The sequence below is a fragment of the Serinus canaria genome, chromosome 2 (assembly GCF_022539315.1).
Source record: "Serinus canaria isolate serCan28SL12 chromosome 2, serCan2020, whole genome shotgun sequence".
In the NCBI taxonomy this organism is placed as follows: Eukaryota; Metazoa; Chordata; class Aves; order Passeriformes; family Fringillidae; genus Serinus; species Serinus canaria.
The window spans coordinates 127160784-127182575 of NC_066315.1; the positions used below are offsets into that span (position 1 = coordinate 127160784).

General features: G+C 39.1%; 1 protein-coding gene across 4 annotated transcripts in view; it reads right to left on the reverse strand.

Moving 5' to 3' along the window:
* The window catches only part of RUNX1T1 (RUNX1 partner transcriptional co-repressor 1), a 116081-nt gene that overhangs the window by 72568 nt on the left and 21721 nt on the right, over positions 1–21792 (reverse strand). The window contains exon 1 of one of the 4 annotated variants that reach the window (XM_009086786.4): positions 8127–8206. The exons of the other annotated variants lie outside the window; for them this stretch is intronic. Within the exon in view, the coding sequence (XP_009085034.1) occupies positions 8127–8133 (7 nt within the window). The 5' untranslated portion in view covers positions 8134–8206. Of the gene's footprint in view, positions 1–8126; positions 8207–21792 lie in introns of those variants that run through there. 4 annotated transcript variants of the gene reach the window in all.

A 21792-nucleotide genomic window follows, 5' to 3' on the forward strand; every position in this document is an offset into this window, starting at 1 on the left:
TACTTCCTAAAACAGAATAAGATTATTGCATATACCTCTTTTTAAAAGACCATTTTTGTATACACTGCAGTGTTTATAGTCTAAAATGTCCAAAACAGTGTATCTAGTACGGTTCCAGGCAAAAAAAAAGTTGCAACAGTAACACTGTCACAGAAAATGACCTCTTCTAAATTCCAGTTAGAAAAACTTTCTCCTAAAGAGAATACAAATAAGTGTGTGCAAATCTAGCAGACATAATTACGCAATCAACAATTATGTGGTGAAATGGACTGGAAAAATAAAATTAAAACAATAAATGTTAATTTGTATTTGCTAACCATGGAAAATGTGGCTGGTGCCCTGCAAGGCACAAAAACCCTTAAAAAAAGAGAGGCTCTTAAAAATTCAAGGAATTATATGAGGAAGTCACATATAGGAAAGTCTATCTACATGGCATTCATTTAGATTATAAAACAACTACAATGAAAATTCAAGGCTGTGTACACATGCTTATTGCTCTGGCTTAAAAGGGCCACCAGAACATATTTACAATGCACAGTTTGGAAGCAAGAATCAAATTATGGTTGCATTTTCCTATGATGCGAGTGCACACATTTTCCAAACTGCAATCTTGTGGCAGGAAGAGTATTTGAGTCATGTGTGCTTGCATGACTCACAAAATACATATTAAGGAGAGATCTGAAAGAAGGAAGGAGAAAGGCCCTGTATCCCTAACTGGGAGATTACTCCTTTAGCAGGATGTGGTTTCAAAAAGGAGGACAGTAAGACATCGAACCTAGCATCGCTAGAAGAATCAGAGAGAAAGGGGGAACTACAAGAATCTGCACTGGACATATACAGGAAAGCTCCCAAGGCTTGGAGAAGAGGATTATAAGCATATAAAGAAAACTCCAGTAGAGCATTAGAACTGATAGAGTACCAAGTAAAATTTTAGATATGCTTTCCAAATTACTTACTTTAGACAGAGTAGTGACTCAAACCCCAGAAAAGACGTATTGATAAGCTAAAAGGGCAATGGACTTTGAAAGGTAAAATATATTCCTGCTTCTTGAATAATTTCAAACTTCCCTGCAGTTAATTAAGCACATGCAAGTGCCACTTACTCAAATCTCAGTTCAATACAGCAACCCCCATTTTTAAACAAAGAATGGATATCAGCCTGACCTTACAGCAGATCTGCCCAAATTTGCAGTACGCTTGAAGGGTTACCAAAATACATTTTTCTTCTTTAATCCTCAGCTTCTCCTCCAGGAGGTGATCAATATCAATTCCTTTCACTCTTCTATTTCCACATTTCTTTTAGTCTTTGTCAGCTCAGTATTGTCAACATGCAAAAATAACAGCAGAGCTTGTTACACTCTACTTCTAAAGGGATGTCCATAAGGAATGAGAACCATATGAGCAGTACTCTTAATAACTGTGTCCTCTGCTGATGGTATTTCCTTTTGAACTTCAGAAAGATTTCCTGTCACCTTTGACTTACACTTTGTGCCTGTTTAAAAGGACAGTTATGTTGCAGGCATAGCTCTAGAATATATATCCACACTAATACCTAAATATCTGCCTGGATAATTTTAATAAATTCAGATGTGTGGATCCTACCAGGTAATTTTTCCTCATGAAAATTCCACAAGATTACCAGATTCCAAGAGCAAGAAGAAGAAATAAATCTACAACTCATTACGCAACATCATGAAAAAGCTCAAGTAAGGCTCTAGCTTCATGCCATAAGAATTTGAGAAGGAGACTTAGAATTTACATGGGTTCAGCATCTCTTCTTTAAACCAGCTGCAGAAACATTACTAACAGGTGGTGTGCTGCAGCACAGGGACAAAACTAAGAGGTCTGTGAACCTTCAGCTGAAGTGTCTCCTCTCAAATCCCAAGGTCTCCAGCAACTTGCTGTCTCAAGCTGCTCTGCAGTTAAAGCTCACAGTGAGGCTCCTTCTCTGCACCCTGCCTACAGCTTGCAGTAAAGAAGAAATTACTAGTAGAGAAAAAATAAAAATAAAACAATAAAAAAGCTCAGAGAAATAAATTCAGCTCTGGTATATGGAAGCACAGCCCCATGAGCTGCCAGAGGAAGGAGATGCAGCCCTTTCAACCAGCATTGAGCCTGATAATTCCACTCTTCTACCAGCACACAAAGTCCATTCACAAAGCTACAGATCAAACAACAGTTTCAGACCAGATTCAATGAATCCCTTTAGGTGTTTGAAGCCCAACACTGCTGAATTTTCCCCTGAAAGACAACACAGAAGCCAGTACCAGGGGCTGTTCTGCTCTCCAATACAGAGTACCGGTCTGAAGCACCTCAGACTGGGTGTCCAGAACAGTTAACAGATCCAGCAGAACAAAGAATCATTATGCAAGCTGAAGTGACCTTAGGAGATTAAGATATGCCCTTCTGTCTTGAAGCATGAGAAGTTTAGATCAAGTTGCCACAGGTTCATCCAATACAGGATCTTCAATAAGGAAAATATCACTACCTCTCTGAAAAAACACTTTCAATGTCTGACCAACAAAATGGTGAATAATTTTTATTCCTGGTATCTACTCGGGTTTTATCATGGTCTATTACTCATGCCTTTTACCTCTCATCTTTACCACTATGCACCTCGAGAAAAATTTGGCTTCATCCATCTTCTCTACACCCTGCCATTAGGCAGCTGTAGACCGCTCATGACAAAAAGATTATATAAAGTTAATTATATTTAACTAGCAACTGTCCACAGCTTACCAACAGGAAAATTCCTGCCTTTCAAGGGCCTCAATAACTTGGAGACGTGGAATCCACAGCATTACTCTCTCCTCCAGAAAAGTTGTCCATATCCTCACCTTCAGAAGATTGACAAGTAGACATAGTTTGTATAAGACACAGCTAGGCAAGATGCAAGAGTGAGCTTTGAAATTATTTTGCAAGATTTTGGAGTGGAAGCCTCACTCTGGAAGTGAAACACACAAATTCAAATCCTCCTTCTGCATGCTCACGTTCAGGTCTGAAACAAATTCCTTTAGCAGTGGGGAAGGCTACTGCCCATTAACAGTTTATGAGAGTAATCTCCAGTGCTCCTGTCCCACCCAAGAACTGAACAAGAAACATATTAAGAGGGAACATGGCTCAAGATCAACAGCAGCAAGGGGAAAGCAGCTCCTGCACTGGTCCTGCTCTTCATCTGGTGACTCTCATGAACATGAGGCAGAAAGAACAAATGTACATCACAAAAATGCGACTTGGTGAAGAGACAGCTGAGCCAGTGAATATAGATAGAATGGTACAACGTGGCAAGGACTTCACCAGCTTCACAGAGGAACTGCAAGAACAGGGAGTTAGCATAGCAGGATATCGAAAGAAATAAGCCTTGCCAAGTGGGCCAATATGGCTAGACTGTGTCTGTGTGTAAGTGAAAATCCAAGCACTGCTGTGCCCTATGTGTTTCCCAATTTAATCTCTACTTGCCTTAGCATTGCTGGCTCTATGCTCCATTTTACACCACACACATTTCTGGGAACAAAAAGTAAGCCTCCACTTGTGAAGAGACCAACATGTCTAAATATGCACTGGGCTTCCTCTGAGATTACCTACCAGATCCAACTGTGTGAACAACTCAAGACACAGAAATGCTTCAACTCCAAAAAGATATTGGTGTGATCTCAGCACTGGGCTGCTTAACCCTATCAATACTGAGGGAGACCCTATCATGCAGAGATGCAGCTTGACATGATCAGGAAACTTTAAAGCTGTAAGAGTGATGCACCCAGGAATGAGAACAGTTAGAGGCACAGCACTTTGGATTTGGAAGGCAGCTACTGCTTCAAGTGCACAAGTTGTTTTGTGACCTGCAAGTGAAATACCAGGCTTCAACTGATTTTTGTGGTGTTATCCTTGATGTACACACTTGAAAGAAACAAGGATGAAGCAAACAAACCAGAAAACTGGAAGAGGTATGTGTGCATGTCCTGAAAAGGACCAGGTATCATGTCCTCTACTTTTACAGGTATCAATTTCTCTGTATGGACTTTAAACCAGTGTTATACATTATTTCATTTTAAGCAAAATTCAAGTTGTCTTTTCAAATCGTTATGTACACAGATCACATTGATTTGCAACCTATGATGATCATGCCTTATATATGTGAGTGTGAAGTCCAAAATTTTCAAATAAAGATGTGATTACTGCTAAACACCAAGGAAGTACCAGTCCTGAGAAATTAACTCAGCTGTTCTTCTCTAGCTAAGGGCCTCAGCTATAAAGCTTTCAATCTTCTCAGGAAAAGAGTGTTTGGGACCCTGGTGAAACATATATATATATTCATTCCTGCAGCATGATCTGCATTCCATGATGTGTTAGTTACTTTCCATGCATGTGTAGCATGAGGCAGTTCACAGCCCCATGGGTTGAAAATAAGAGCAATAATGTTATGCAGACTTTGGAATTTATTACTACCATAAAAGACGAAGAAACTTTAATACTGTGAAAAGCAAGTCATCACATGTCGCCTCCCAACCCTATCATACATATCTGAAGAACCCAGTGGCCCACAGTCCTCTTAGGGAAAGAGCTTTTCACTCGTAGCTAAATCCTGAAGATAAAGCCATTATGTAGGATGACTGGAATAATACAAAGTTAACACTCAGACCTAAGTATTTCCAGACACATTTTCCCTATTTGGCAGGAAACTTGTTTTGTAATACACAGAGTCCTCCTAATATAACAGCATAGCAACTGCAACTTAGAACAGAACAAGTCGGTTAATGGACTGTTAGGACACTTTTGCTGTGTAACACCATTTAGACGCATGTATTTAAAAAACAGGTGGATAATCCAAATGTTCAGTTACTAGGACACTAGCAGTTATGTCCATGGCAATTTTGTTTCTGTTCTTTAAACAAATCATCACTTGCAAGCACTAATGTTAAAACCAGAAAGCCACTCTAGTACACAGTGGCTATAAATGCCAAATCAATTTTCAGCAGATAATAAAGTCCATGTTTTACAATCAGCAATACACTGTTTTACTACCCAAAATGTAAGCTAATAATATATAGCTCTGCTAAATGGAAAATGCAGATATGCTGTTAAGAAATGGGCTGGCTGTGAGATGATGGATCATTTCTGCCGGGACCTTCTTAAAGCTATGTGCAAATGTTTTGAAAATATCACATGATGTGGCCATGTGTTAAAAATTACAGCCAGTTAAGTTCTCTGCTAAGAAAAATATGTGGGCAATTTATGAAATGCACTCCAGGATGGAGATATCTTAAGTAAAACCAGATTTTGAAAACAAACCCTTTTTTTTTGAAACATGAACTTAAAAAAAAATAGTTGCAGCCACATCTGGAGAGCAGAAGTAAAGAAAGGGTGGTCTGACCTAATACCAGGCCATCTTCTGAAAGAGCAGCATTATTTCTGGGCTACAATGACTGTGATCACTGATTGTCCTTTTAAGGAAACCATGCTGAATACTGCCATGGGCAATAATAAAGCATTTTGTAGGCCAACATCTGTTCTTTGAAAGTACTATAAAATGACTGATAGATTTGTAATGTTTCATAAATAAAGTCCGGAATAAACAGTACAGGAAAAAAAAAAAAAGAAACCAACAACCACATTCACAGCAATCAGAGAAACTGGTGTACAGTATTAGATTTGAACACTGTTCCCCCAGGAACAATTACTTAGAGATAAACGCTTCCTAGAGTTCGCTACACAGAATGACAAAATGGTTAACTTGGTTACAGCAAGCTGCATGTTAACGGGATTATCTTTCTAGAGACTTTTCTCAGAGTTGCAGCAGTGCCTTCACAGAAGTCTGAATGGCTTTTACAGCGCTTCATTAGCCAGCTCCGCTGCTGTTGCTTTGCCCTGACGGAGAGCGAGGAGGTGAGCGCCCAGTCACAATTATAACAGTAGGAGCAATTCGTCTTCGAGGGGCAATTTTAGTTTGTGTAATTGTTATCACCACACATAAACCAGAACCCGTCTTTATTACTTCCTGTTCTTTCCCCAAAAGAAGGACCTCAGATGTCAGAATCACTAAAAGGATGGTTCTGAAATCAAGACTTCACACATACACAAAAGGCACTGACATAATATCAGATTACATAAAAATACACATCCTTTTACTCTCCTGTACATAATGTGCTTACTTTTAAAATACAAAATCTGCCCCAGATGGCTAATAATGCCCATTTGAAAAAACACAACACCACAATATTAAAGGGCTAAAATATGCTGTGAACAGATTGAGAGGCAGTTCATCCTAGAGGAGAGTAAAAAAGTGCAGATGGGTGTCAAAAATAGCCAAGTGTCAGATCTGTTCAAGTATCTCCATTCTGGCACATGCTCCCAGTCACAGCTGTCAGTGTATTCTCTGTATCCAAGTGCAAGGTTTTCTAACACTCAGAGCTGACATTAAAACACACTTCTTGCTTGCTACTGCTTTAAGAGATTGCTGCAAATAAAAGATTTATTTAATGGTAAACCTTAGCGAGTATTGATAAGGGTATACATACTTGAGTGTGGCACATGCCATTTTGATTAAAGATGCATGAAATTTTAACCAGCAGGTAGATTAAGTAATTTAAATGCCAAAGGCTTAATAGGTTTTCAAAAACGTCCACTCTAGGCATTCCAACAGTTTGCCAATAACACCGAATAATGCACACAAGGATCAAAACTGATAAGATTGTGTCATTTTAGTCCACCTAAATATCTTGATAAAACACAGAAAGAGTAAACCGCAGGAGAAGATGGGTTTCACACAAACATAAGGGAAACATCAGTGGATGAAAATTATGCACAATGCACAGTTTTCCTAATTAATGAATTACCATGGTATTTCTAATGAAGACCACATTCCCAGGAATGCAATGCATGCAAATCAAATTTGATGTTTAAAGGGTTAAATTGACCTTTCATAGTCCTCAGTTGTTATCTATGCAAATTAATTTGCCCATATTTCAACCATATAAATCCTCTTAACCTTGTGCTTTGAGCAAACAGAGCCCACTTTCTTGTTACAATCACAGGATCAGCAAACATACCAGCAGTAGGGTATGACCGTATACAAAAATCCTAATAGGAAAACATTCTTCCAACAACTGGCAATACCTACATGCAACTGTGGCTGCAGTAAACTGGCAGATACTGTTTCAAAACACCATCTGTGAGGTGTACAGACTCTCTGTGATCAAGCATAGCCTCTTCTGCCTGTCCTACCCAAATAATCCACAAGAACCAGCCAGCTGTAGGATCTCTAGCCCCGTCTTTTTTTTTATCCAGAACACAAGCTGTTATAATCAGGCACATGGCTTTCTCCAGTCCTTACCAAAGGGGGGAAAAAAACACAAACAAAACACACCAAATTCAATCTACTCAGTCGTGGTCAAGCATCTCATAAAACCTCTCAGACAAATCACCCTGCATAGGATCATTTTTATTGGCAATAACACTTATCAATAAGACAAGTGATTGTAAGATCCAAGGGTAATATTTTCCTGGGGAAACCGACCTATTATAACTCCCAGCTCCACAGCAATTCCTCTAATTCAGCAGATTTTTTTATTGTTTTATTTTGAGTCAACATATTTTGGTGATTTGCCTGGTGACAGTGAAGGACTACAATTTAGGACAAGGCTGGAATAATCTGTTTTATAAATCTCCCTCACTTCTCCAACATAAACAGCTTTTCCCAGAGATAATTTCAGCTGATGGGTAAATGCTGTGAATGATCTCCGACGATCAAATGTTTGCAGATTCAAGGTGCAGCTGACAGTCATGAAAGCCAGCCCGAAGCTGTATTTCCCTTCGCTAAAAATGATCCCCCGTGCAGAGACCTGCACTCACAAAACTGGTGACTTTCTGCTATTTCTATCCCTTTTCATTGAAACATCCAGTCCTGCTGCAAGTATCATCTCTAGCAGTTCACTTGCACAAATTCCCCTCCCCCAAACACATACACAACAGAATTAGCATCCGCGATCGCTCTGTACCCGTATCAGCTTGCAAATCACCCTCTATATTAAAAGAGAAAAGAAAAAAAGAGAGAGGGAAAATGTACTATCAAAAAAACGATTAGCGTTTCCTCATTTAGAACCGAAAGAGCAGCAATAATTTCGACTCACCAGGCATCCTTGGATAAAATATACCACACTGTAAATGGCTCTCTCCTAAAAGCAAGCTTATTTAGGGCTCAGTGCCTCCTGTTCTGGAATGAACAGAGAGAAGCGAGGAGGGCCATCAGAACTGGCTGTGGCAGCGTAGCTGGAGGCAGGATGCTGGGCGCGTGCGTTTGCCAGGCAAAGACAGATGGAGAGCTGACACTCTGTATTGCACTTGGAGCAGAAATGTGAATGATGACAGGAGCACATGTGGCCTTGAACCCAGCCCTGTCTCTTCAGGCAGAACAATGACAGGGATGTGTGTGCAAATTATCACAACCCCGGCTCCCCTCAGCTGACTCCTTTTACTCTACCTTTCACACCAAGTTCCAGATGACCAAAGAACAGAAACTAAAATGCAGAGTGATAAGCCAAACACTGAATTATTCATTTTTTCCTTAAAAGTTAACCCTTTCCTCTGCTGACACCAATTAAAGAAAAAGCAACACTTTGAATCAGCTCTCCTCCAAATGTGGAAAAAAAAAATTCTTTATTTGAACAGCCATAATTTTGCACTTTGTAAGGCTGTGTCTGTTTATTTAGCTGGAAATTCAAATTGTGCAAAAGAATATACAAGAAAATACCCCCCCCCTCCAACACACACAGACACTTCTGTCATTATTATTCTCCTTTACTATAGGGAATGGAGTATCAAAATCACTCCCTCTCTCAGATCCACAGCAGTGTGTGTAAAATAGACCACACTTAGAAAGCAGACCACTTACATTTTACTATGGTGCTTTTAACCCCCTGGGATTCTTCCATTGATATGTTCCAAACATTTGCAGCTTACTCTCCTTTACCTTGCATAGTGATCCATGGGGGATGAAAACAAAATCTTCCCTGTAAAGCTTTTTCAAAAGCTAAACAATCATGTCCTCCCAATTTCTGATTTTGTGAACCCCTTAAATGTTTATACCTTCCTATGAATAAGGTATGCCTGGCTAGGTTCAATTCACTCTTCCCTATTAAGCTTTAATGGACACCATGATACATAAAACTACAAGTCTTTGTTATAGTGCTTTATCTAAAGCTGGCTATTTTCTTCTCAGCAGTCCCTCTTTAGTCCTTTGTAAAACATCTTTGCCTCTTAGAAGAAGCATAGGCTTGACTCGCATGCCTTCTGTAGCACACAGCTTTGCACAAAATTCTAGGCACAAGAAAAAATACTCTCCTCCCATTCAGCACTTGCAAAGTGCTTTGCTAACGAGCCATTTCTCCAGCAACTAGCATGTAAGTCCTGGTTCTGACTTTGCCTTTGCATTATACATTCAAACCTTTAGGGAAAGGCAAGAATTCTCAGTCAGATCTTCTCAGTGTAAGGTCTGTCCTTGTGTACTTATTTATGCCCCCCCACCCGATTTTGCATTATGCCATATTCTGCCTCTATTATGAAGAAACAGCTCTGCTTTTAAGGCCTTCCTCATCCTTCCTCTAGCTACCACAGAGCCTGATAAAGATCTGCTTAGGAAAAGGACACACATGCAAAATTAAGCAGAAAATAACAGTCCCTCCTAATGTCCAGACTGAACTCATGAATATTTCTCACTTAAAGAAAAGGAATCCTTTAATTTACTGATATTTCTACAATATCTTTTTTAACACAATCTAAGTGGCACCCTTAGGTTTCAGTTAAATAAGAGGGAAATTCCAAATACAGAACCTGGCAAATCCAAGACTATCAAGAAAAGGAGCTCACCTGCCCCAATAACAATGCCCTGGGCTGTCAGCCCAGCACTAACAACCTAATGTGTCTACTACTTGAGGCAGGTCTTTTCTTCATCTTCATCAGACATCTATCATAATGAAGTTCTCTATAATAGATTTTTAAGCATCAGAGAGCCCAACAGAAACATGAAAACCAAAACACGAAAATATTTTCCTGACCACTTTTATGAAAGTGGGAAAAGCAGAGGGGCATAGGGAGACAAGCAGGGGAAATGGAGACAAGTGAAGTCTCCACCAACAAGGCCTTTAAAAACTTTACTGTCCTTTTGGTTTTATTGTTTGATGCAATATCTAAAACCAGTCAGTTAGTATTGTATTTGCTACGTTGTTTTTCTTTTGTAATGCTGTACTCTACATGAAAGGAAAAACATTTTCACAGTTGGAAATGCAACCTTTCATCAACATAGATGCAGCCTGAATCAGCTTCAGAGCAAAAAGTAATGTCTCAACGCTATGACGCATTTTAATAAAGCCGAACAATATTCCCTCTTTAAAAGAAGGTCTTAATATCAGTACATTGTAAATCCACAGACCATGGCTCACCAAATTGAACTTCCATATGCTGCGTGATTATGCATCTTTTTTCTGTGTGTAAAAAGCCTTTTTAAGCTGTTATCTGACTACAGTAATTGCCACTTAAATTGATCCACGTCAACAAAACCTGGATCCCTGGAGATTCTCACCTAGAAGTCTGCTCATGGAAGGGGCTAACAGAATGCCTGTGCATCTGAGACTACTTCAGCATTTTCTCAAGCAGCCAGCTGCATGAATAGTTTTCCCCTCTCATTATTTAATACACTGAGGCAGGCTGCAACCCATTTGGCAGTCCTCCCTGAAGAAGTATCTTTGGAAGTTTATTTGCTTTCCCCACCCCTATTTCTAATGCAGTCATCTAAAGCTTGCCCTAGAAGTTTTTGCACCATGTCTAAAATTTTAGCAGGCCAAGCAAAAGTGGACAGCCCATTCTGTAAAATGGTTTTATTCTCTACCAAGAAAGGAAAGACACTGGTTTTAACACAGAACAGTTCTGCTGCATCAAGAGTCAGAGTACTGCCAAAATGAACGGGATACAAAGAGAATGAAAAACCCACAAAACAATTTAGGGCCAGTTTCTTTAGGGTGCACATTACATTACACCATCCTGGGTGGGCACCAGCTCCTTCTTTGACCATCACTCAAAATGCTTTACAAAATAATTTTTAATCCTCCTCTAGAAGAAAATGGGTAGAGGAGGCAAACCAGTCTCCATAGTCTTGTATTTGAAAGGGAAGTAAAAAAATTTTTATGCAGCGGATGATATAAGGTAGCCAAGACATGGATCTGATGGAAAAGGGAATTCCTAATGACCATCATGTAAAAGTACAGATTCCCTTTTGTGCAAACCCAGCTTAATAACAGGGACTGGAAGCCCACTGAAACACATCTGTAGTTAATGAAAGCTCTTTATTAACAGTGAAGGAAGAATTTAACTCAAAGCTTTTCTGTAGGACTTCTCAACTTCCCGCTCTACTTATAGCAGACTGTTGTGATACATTGTGACTTCACACAGTGGGTATTAAGTGAGTTAATTCAAAGGAGCTGAAACCTCATTGATCCTAATTGAAAGCAATACACCCAACCAAATAGTTTTCTACCCCATCTGCTCTGGCCTGCCACCAGCTATTCAATACAAGAGAATTAATAGTTTCAGATATTCTAACAGACCCAATAAAAGCACTCATTTAAGCAGGACTGCATTAACAAAGTGAAAAACCAAGGGCAAAATGGGTTCAAATGGAGCATTTTACTCCTAGTTGGCTTTAACAAAGCTGAATAATGCTTATTCTGACTTTTTATGTGCAAGACTTGATAAACTGAATGAGAAGGCACTCAATGATCAGTCAACGAGCATTGATGAATGGTCATGAGGACCCCTCCAATCTCAGGGAAGGCCATTCCACAAAGTGGCACACCAGCTTGAAAGGGCGGACTCACTAATGTCCAGATTTCCCCGCTTGCTTGTTTCACTTTCACTCTCAGACCACTGGCCACCAAATGAGGCTGACATATTGGAAAATAATCTTTTATGGGCGAGTGGTAAATAAAAATGGAGGCATTAGCTGGGCTTTCAAATTCAAATCTACTAGTTTTGTCAGCCCCAAAACGTTTTGATTTTCCACCCAGCTGGAAGCCATTAGTGTTTTCTTAAGGCATCCCACTGACAGGGCAAACCCACCTAATGTGTGAGTGTGGAGCTGATGCAGGGCTCGGGGGACAACCACTTCTGGACGCTTTCTTAACTTTGTTCAGTTGACTGTCCAACCACAGTACAGTAAAGGCAGCACCTTCAGGAGAAGCTCAGTAACGTCTTGCTGCCCAAGTATCTCTGATTGCCTGGTGCAATGGCAGCCCACCTAAGCCTGTAATGGGACCCTCAGTGCAACTTTTTCCACTGCATCGTACCTAGCCTCCCTTGGTTTTACTGCACTACCACAAAAGGCTAAATCTACCCAAGAAAGGCACTTTTCTATAAACTTCCAATTCTTTCCTTGGAAATGGAATTTAAATATTCCAATAAGATATGTGCTTATCTGTTAACAGCAGCTCTTTATGCACGCAACACAAAACATTTTCCAGATAACACTAAACATTTCCCTAAGCATTTCCTTATTGGCAAGGCTTTCTGGACTTCTGAAAAAAGACAAATGAGACATTTAAAACATACACTGCTCTGTAAAACATAGACTAATTGAGATTACCTACACAAATCAAACACTGGGCAGTTGAAAGGTAGTCACCAATGTGGTAAGAAAATATTCTTCATTTTTTAAGACAAACTGTTCATGATGTTACCACGAGTACTGGATTAAACTCATTGGAATTGAGAAAGCATTCATGTCTTTTCAGGTAAGAAAACTTTTAAGTTACATCTATATTTCAGCAATACTCCAAAGAGTATTTTAAATCATCTGTTAAGAAAAGGCAGCCTTGACAGTGCATTAGACTTAACAACCTAGACTGTCTATTGCTTTTTGATCAAAAAACCCCCCAAAAAATTAATTTTTGTTGAACACAAAGAAATTCCAGTGACATTTCGAGTGCATTTCAGGTTTTAAAACAATGAAAATATACATTTTGACCTAACATGAAAGAATAGTTCCATAAAAAATTAACTGAGTCACAATGGGAGGGACAACATTCAGGCCTTAAAGAATGCATGCTCTTTCACTTTCTATGTATGTTTTAGTAAAAACACTCACAAGGACAAACTCACACGTAAGTGTACCTTTCTTGGGGTCTATTTTCTTCACTAGATCTAGGCTAAACAAGTTTTGCCTCATTTTTATTAAATTCTATATTTTCTAAAATGTGGGCAAAGTAAATTAGAATTGACTGCTAATTTCTATCATCATTTGACTTCAAAGAAAATTACCACACCATCTGTGCATAGACACCACTCATGCACTTTAGAAAATTTGATATTGATTTGAAAATATTTCTGAAAGAAAATACCAATGATGCTGTCTCACTAACAGAGAAAAAACACATTCAGTGTGACCTGGAAAAGCCTGGAAGAGAATATCTGCTCCTGCTGAACTATAGCCATATTTTAAGATGTAAAAAGAAGGGGAAAGGGGAAGGGCATGCAGAAAGGGGGGCAGTGAAGGAAAAAAGTGTTTCAAGCTATCAGTTGCTTTTTGACTTGAAGCTCGGGGTGTTTGTTCATTTAACATGGGTAGGGAAACTCCTCCTGCTGTAGTATATTAACCCAAGTTTTGACCTCTAATCAATGTCTTTTCAATGTATAGGATCTTCGTAATAAAGATAATGTAGAGCATATTTGTGCAAAAGCGTAGCTACCACTAGCCATAAATTTGAGCCTTGCATTTTTCTCTGTAACATGTCAATATTTGTGACACTAACTAAACATACTTTATTCATTTGACAAGGATTGTTACATTATATTGAAAACTTTTGTTTCAATGTCACCACCTCCCAGTTTTGACTGATGGCGAGTTAGTTTTGTTAAAATGCACGGGGTGATAGCGTATGCTCCAGTGAACTTTCCCTCCTCTCAGCACCAGAGACAAAAACCTGCAGCTCTGCTCTGTGCTGGCAGCCATCTGGCCAGCTTTCTCTCAATGCCTGCCCCACACCACACTGCAGGCAAAATTTCAGGGCTCTAGAGCTCTGTGGAGCTATTCATGACATACCAATTTCACATTTTCTGCTTGTATGCTTGCAACAATAAATGCTAATGAGGACTATGAATGACATTTTTAAAGACAATAAAAAGGTCTCCAAATCCCTTGCATATGGAGACACTATTTTCTAAACTTCACCTTCTGTTAGAGAGCCATTACACTCTAAAGGAAAAAAATAACCTAAGGAGAACAATGAGATGATCAAAGCATAACCGAGTCCTTAAGAATTCCAAAGAAAACAATGTTTGCAAAGCTGGCTTAATGACAGACAGATTTTAGGCCGATGTACAGCACTAACACTTAAGCATAGTAACTCTCTTTTTCAATAACACTGCTACTTCTCATCGGGGGGCTCAAAACTGGGGTGGGGAGAGAGGGGAGGGGAAAGTCATAGCAAATCCTCCCTTTCACTGATCACATATAACTCTACAAGCCACAGACTTGGACTCAGCAATTACTAATCTCTAGATGAGTCCAAGAATACTCTAAATAAGCCCCAGAATAAACTGTAATTACTAATGGATTTGGAATGCTACGCTTTCATAGAGATCTCTGTGCTGACAAAGTGTGGCCAAGACAAATATCAAATTATACTTTCCACAAATCTGCCTATTGCAATGCCATTGCTAAGAGAAAGGAACGTGAAAAGGGAAAAGAGAAAAAAAAGATAAAAAGGGGAAAAAAACAAAGAAAGAAAAGAAAAGAGAAGAAAAAGAAAAAAAGAAAAGAAAGAAAAGAAAAATGAAAAGAAAAGAAAAGAAAAGAAAGAAAAGAAAGAAAAAAAGAAAAGAAAAGAAAAGAAAAGAAAAGAAAGAAAAGAAAAGAAAAGAAAAGAAAGAAAAGAAAAGAAAAGAAAAGAAAGAAAAGAAAAGAAAAGAAAGCAGAAAAGAAAAGAACGAAAGAAGAATGAAAGAATGGAAGAAAGAATTTGCCTTTACTCTGAGAAATGTCTTTTATATTAAAGACAACTTCCCATTAAGAAGATTAAAAACACTTCCAGGAAAATCCACCAGGTGGAGCAAATACACAGCATTACAAAACATTTATTTATGCTCGTACTGCCATTTTCAACAGGGCGAAAATGGTTTATATGCAAATATTCTTACCTATTGACCTCCCTTCTTCACCTTTTTGTCACATATTGATCAACTTGTATTTATTTACTACATTTATAATGGTACAAAACTTTGTTCAAAGGGGCATTCACACAAAGCTATTGTTTCTGATGAGCTCAATATGAATTTGCAAACCACAACAGTCATAAGAAATATAAGGGAAATTAAAGTATTGCATTATTCAACATATATATATTTTTTTCCCCCAACAATACAAGGATATGGTTGTGCTACTAAAACACATGGACAAGTATTCAGAAAATAATACATCCGTTAGCAAAATCTTTGCACTGGACTCCACTGTAATGGGCTGGAAGCTTGGCTGTTCTGCATGTCTGGTTATGTTTTTATACACACAGTAGTGTCCATAACATCACAGCACTGCCATTGGACAGCATGTTGCTGTTTACTATTAATGCTTTATTTTAGTATGACATCTGTCAACTACTGAGTAATTTCAAGAGGGCAAGTGAATGAGGACTATAAAGTAATATTTCAGCATATCTAGGACAGCTAAGTATTATTTCTCCATTTAAATTATTTGCTTTCCAGAGCCAAGTGAGAAAGTTCCCTTATCATCAAGTATTTTCTGTTTCCCTGATGAATTAGGAGATCTAATGGAAGAGAGGCAGGAGGGGCAGATTTTTACATGAAGAGAACTAAGTCCAAACAGAACAGTGGTTCTTTTATGGATGAGTTTTCTCACACTTATAATAGGACAATCCACTGGCAGACCCTGTAATTGTTAAAATGCCAGGGAGTATTACCAAGTGAACTGCTCTAATGCAGTTAAGCATCTGAAAACACAGCAGAATCAGTACACAAACTTGTTCAACCTTTAATGATAGAAAGGCATTACTGTTTGTAAGTGACAGAAGGAAGGTGCTGATTTTAGTAATATCCTTTTCTTTCCATTGTTTCCTTAGTTATACCTTCCATCACATTTTTCTCTCACTTTTCCAATCACTGTCCTCTTGTTTTCCCTCTGGCACCAGACCTACTCCTAAATTCATGACTCTGGGGCCACCTTCTCACTCTGCTACACATCCCTCTTCTCCAACTCACTACATGACCTGCCTCTGCTCCAGCTGCCTTGGACAGTTATCCTCTCCCACCTCCACCAACCTTCACAGCTAAAAGAAGTTCCAGAATTCCAAGGTGTGAGTACTACCATAAAATATTACTCTCAATTAGCACATACATTGAATAGTAACAACAAGCACTCTAACACTGAGGGAAAAACAGGTGCCAGTTAGGTTTCCATTACAAAACTAAGCCAGAACGTATTCACTTAAAGTGCTATTGAAGGAGTACATCAAGCTCCCTGGAAGCACCATGTGTTGTTCTAATCTCTGTGCTTCTGGTCTGACCCAGATGAATCCCATCATAGCTAAAAAAATTAAAATACAAAATCGTTGTTTCTTTAGGAACTGGGAGAAGCCTTGAGGAACACAGGCCTCTAAATATCACTTCACTTAATCTAATGGTGTTGTACTCCACATGGTGCTTCGTTGTAGCCATTCAGAAGAGAAGCAGAAAAACACAGAAGTGATTATGAAGTGGAATTTCATACCAAGAGCAAATTACACCACTTTACACTAGGAGAGTATCTGCAAAGTGGAGCAGTAAATGTTTGGGCACAATGCAAGGTGCCAGTTTTAACAAAGCCCAAACCATCTTGGGAACTATTATCTGCAAGAACTTTCCTTAAGCAAGATTATCACAGCAGAGGCTTCTGGAGATGGCCAAGATAAATATTTTTTCAAAGAGAATGCTGATTTAAAACCATTATCCCAAGGAATTTTCGAGTGGCAACCCTGGTGTAAAGGCTACCATTTGTTATTTGTTATTTTCAAAGAGGCTCTAGACACCCAATGGTTAGGAGGAAAGACAATGTGGTGGTTGCTGTCACCACACGTCCATGGAGAACTTTTCATTTAATGGACTGCTGGTTGAGGTGGGCAGTGGTTGGCTAGAGGTCATGGACAGTTCATTGGATTATGAACTCTGCAAAAAAAAAAAAAAAAAAAGGCAACTAAACCACTGGAAAATAGGGACACAACTTATATGACATGTAAAGGTTCAACTAACAGACAGTGCTTTCACAGAGACATATAATTTCCCTCATATGTACAAACCCTGTACATATGTTCATGTTCCATTTAAGAACATGAGACTGACCACAATGCATAAACCATCTTTTTTCTCATCCTACAAATACAAGTAATGCTTATTTAAATTATGGCTTCTTTATAATATGACAGGACAGACATTTAAAACTACATGTATAAGTAATCCACTTGTACTTAAAGGCACCTTTACACCAGAGTAACCTAGGGAGTTTGTACTGAAGAAAGGGGCCTGATTCTAAAGGTGAAGAATTATTGTACATATTTAAGAGTTCATTAGATCACAATTATCAATCTAATAACACTGTTACAGCTCTTTTGTTGCACCATTCCCTGAAAATGCTTTTCAGGTGGGGGATTAGTGACACAATAGATGACAATGACTCTTTGGTCCACCAGCTCTGTAGCTGGCTCCTGTCTGTGACTGCATATGCACGCTGAAGGCTACCTCCTTCACTCAAGGGTCCCCAAAATACCTACCTGTAATGTTTGCATGCAAGAAGTATGCCCTTTTGTTTTACAAAAATTTCCAATTACATATTAGCAGGGAAAATCTACCTAACTGAAAAGATTTCAATCTCACCTATGAAACACCCAAAACCTCTAGCACATTAATATGTATGCTGAGCCTGTGGGCATAACTCTACAGACTGGACCAAAAGCCTTCAGCATGAAAGGAAATGAAACCTTAGTTAATTTCCAGCTCTCCTTCTCTCCTCCTGCAACCACAAGTATCTTTCTTGGACCAAGCTTCTGCCCACAACAATAAATGGCAATAGTCACATGCTACACTCATTTCTGCTGGAAGCCCTTAATTATGTTGCCTCCCTCTACTACTTGTACCCAGTGATTTTAAGTTCTACCAGTACAACTATTAACACCACTGTGTTATAAACCCAAGTACTGAGATTGTACAAGTAAGTGTCATATTCTTCAATTATCATTCAAACAAGAAGTTGTACTTTAATTCTTCACCCATACACGTTAAAAAAAAACAAAACAAATCCAAAACAAAAACAAAATAAACAAACAACTCCAAAACAACCAAACACCTATTCAAGCCCTTTGCCCATGTAAACATACAGCATCTTTCAGCTATAGGGAGCAGTTTACACCCTAATGGAACATATCCATCTATGGACCCAATCCTGAACACCGCCTGTGACCTCAGCAAACAGCAGCTATTAGGAGCAAGGACTACAACTGACCCTATCCCAGCACTTAAAAATTGAACGCCAGACTCTGAAACTTTTAAGAAAATCATATGGATAATGAGAATGGAAGCACTGAGAGCTGCCATTACTGTTTTAATGGGCCAGAAACAAACACTAGCTTGGTTTGAATCCAGGGGACAAAGAAAAATAATGCTGCCAAGCATGCTTAAAATTATAAACTTATTATGCCAAGCATGATGATTACATAAATGAGAACTATGAAATAAATACAATTTTCAAAAGTATAACTGTTGCATAGAAGAAAATCCACCTCAAATAATTTGCTCCTCAGAAGATTTGATTTCTGAAAATAAGAGGTCAAGCAAGAGAAGAAAGAATCAAATAGAAGAAAAAAGACACAAATTCAGAAAAAAAAGGGTTAATGTTTTGTTTCAGTCAGTGTTATACCAATGCCAGAATTACAAGGGAAAGACTAAAAAGAGCCAATTTTTTTTCTTTATTATTATTATTATTCTTTAAAAGAAAAAAAAAAAAATCATGCCTATCTGTTACACGGTTGTCCGGGCTGGAAGAACCGGCAGGAACCTCAAATTCCTGACCAAACCCTCTTCCACACAATGCCTCCTGAATGGAAGGAACCGAGGCCCGGCAGAGATAGCCCCCTGTCAGGAACCAGCCCTGACGTTTGCGGACAGACGGGGCTGGCCTCGCAGGATGTCAGAGCAGCAAACTGCTGATCGAGATACTGGGTTTTCACACACTCCCAGCCTGGATGTTTTGCTCTTCAGGTAATTAAACAAGGAAACGGGGCTGATGTGTACGAGTCTGACCCCTGCGCCGCGGCTCCGCGGTTCTGCACATCAGCTTCCGCACCAGCCGCCCCAAGCACCAGCAGAGCCTTGTCCTGCTGCTCCTGCCTGTCCCGACACCAGGCTCTAAAACAAATCCTCCTGGAAATATCTGCTGCTATTCCCTGCCTCCCTCATCCCCAGTTTACGAAGGACTACATTATTTGCTCTGTTCCACACACCTTGATTTCTCATTAAAAAAAAAGAAGGAAAAAAGGAAATAAATGGGTTCTTGGGTGTAGCTTCAGCCAGCCATTCAAAATATTAAATTTATTGGGGGGGAGGGGATGAACAGACAGAAAGATGAAGCAAGGGATTCCCAAATTAATTTTCAGTTTAAGATCATTACTCAAAAAGATCCTGAAACATATTGCCAATTTGTCCAGCCAACAGACAGACATTCATTTATTTAGAAATAAAATTATTCTGATTTAAGCATTATTGGAGAGTCTTTGTCTTACAAGAGGACATAAATCACAGACCTAGGCATTAGAAAAATAGACCAGGGTTTTCTCTTTTTCCCCAAATTTCAGAAATGGGAAAGGGCAGGTGTTACCACCTATACTTGGCAGAGAAGCCTACACAAGGCTGCTCTGTAACTGACCTAGTTTCTACGCTCTTTAAAGGCTATTTAAACAAAAATTATTTTTTAAAAAGGTAACACATTCCTACTTCTTTCTGAAAAATCCACAGAATAGAATATAGGCTGAAAAGAGAAGAACCCAGAAGAAAGAGGAGTACAAAAGCATGCCTGCTTGTCTGTGTTCAACACAAAGAACATTAAATGAAAACAACTGGCATGCTGCCAAATTCCTATACAGGCAAAGAGATTCAAATAAATTGATTTCACGCATCACACTGACCTGGGATCAGTGAGCAGTGGTACAATACACTTGCTGCTCCATGTGGGGCAAAGCCCATTAATGTTATCAGAGACACATTACACTGAGGGGGAGCAGGGAGGGGGGGCAGAGAGAGGGAACCCAAACTCTGCAAATTCAGGGGGGAAAAAAATCACTTTGAAAAAGGAACTCGAACTGGAGCACTTGGTTTCAGTTTACTAATAAATATATTATATTGCAAGAGCTTGTCCTCTGTTCACCTCAAAGGTTTCAAAGACCATATTTTCAAATTAAAATAAATACTAATGTCAAACACACGCATTACCCTTACATTCTACTTTTAACACAGTTGTTCTCAAACTCACTTATTCTCTGTAAATTTCCTCCCTTCCCCATCCGCTAGCGTTTTATATAGATTATGGGTTATTTTCTTTGTACTTCAAAAGCTGGATTCCTGCCCAGGATACTCTTACTGACTCAGAAAGCGAGCTGGAGAAATTAGCCATGCTCTCAACTGGCCCAAATCAACCTGACCTAGAGAGAAAAATGCTTTATTTGCAAGGTAGCAGCAAGCAGGGCACCAGTGTCCTTTGCAGGTCACCCACACATGCTCCCACATACCAGGGAGCTGTCTCCAAAGCAGTATTTCGAATTTCACTTTCTTACTAATGTGAAGTAACCCATGTTTGCTGTGGAGTAGCCTCTCCTTGTCATCCTGGCTTTGTTTTTCATTAAGCTCTCTCACTCCAATCAAGAGCAATGCCAGCAAGCCACAGGTGTGCACCACATGAACAGATGAAATTCTGATTGGAAGTACAATTCACTGTCTATAATACAGTTGCATACTCTTTTGCATCTGTGGTATGTTTGAAGGGGACTTTATTATTTTCACTGTACTCTTTAAGATACATTGGTAAGCAAACAATTGTTTTGAAGATCAAAAAGGAAGGCAAGAGAAGATGCCTTTGCAATAGCAAAAAGATGAGGATGCTTGAAAGGGCTCACATCAGCAGTAGTCATTGCTACAAGATGCCATTGCTTCAAGGAGGCAATAAACTCAAAACACCTTTTTTTTTTTTTTTTTGCCTTTTATACCATTTAGGCTCCAAATAGCAAGCCAAATCTTCTTGGGCACAGCAAAGTCCATATTAAGTTAAGCTCAGTGTTGGCTTCATCTCTAATTATTTAAAACTGAAATTTAAAACAAAAAAAATCATTGAAAATGTGGAGCTTCTTAGCCATTTAAGACTAAAATTTTTGAGCATGTCACAAATACATCCAGATGTAAACACCTTACCCAGTCACCTCAATTCAAGTAAATGTCAAAATAGGAATGACCAAAGATCTAAGAACTGTTAACCACCACTGATAACTCTCTAAGAGCTACAAAGCAGTTTTGAATTCTTCATTACCAAGGTGAAAACTATACAATATTGTTCACTTTGTAAGAGGTGTCACAGAGAGATGTGTTTATTTAGGTATAAGGCTACAACCGATAGAACTGCACTGGGAAGGGAATCATGCAGTATACAGCAACTTCACCACGGCAGAGATGTGCCTGCACGCAGACAATACAGAGAGCAAAACAGTGAACAGGAGGGATAAGGTA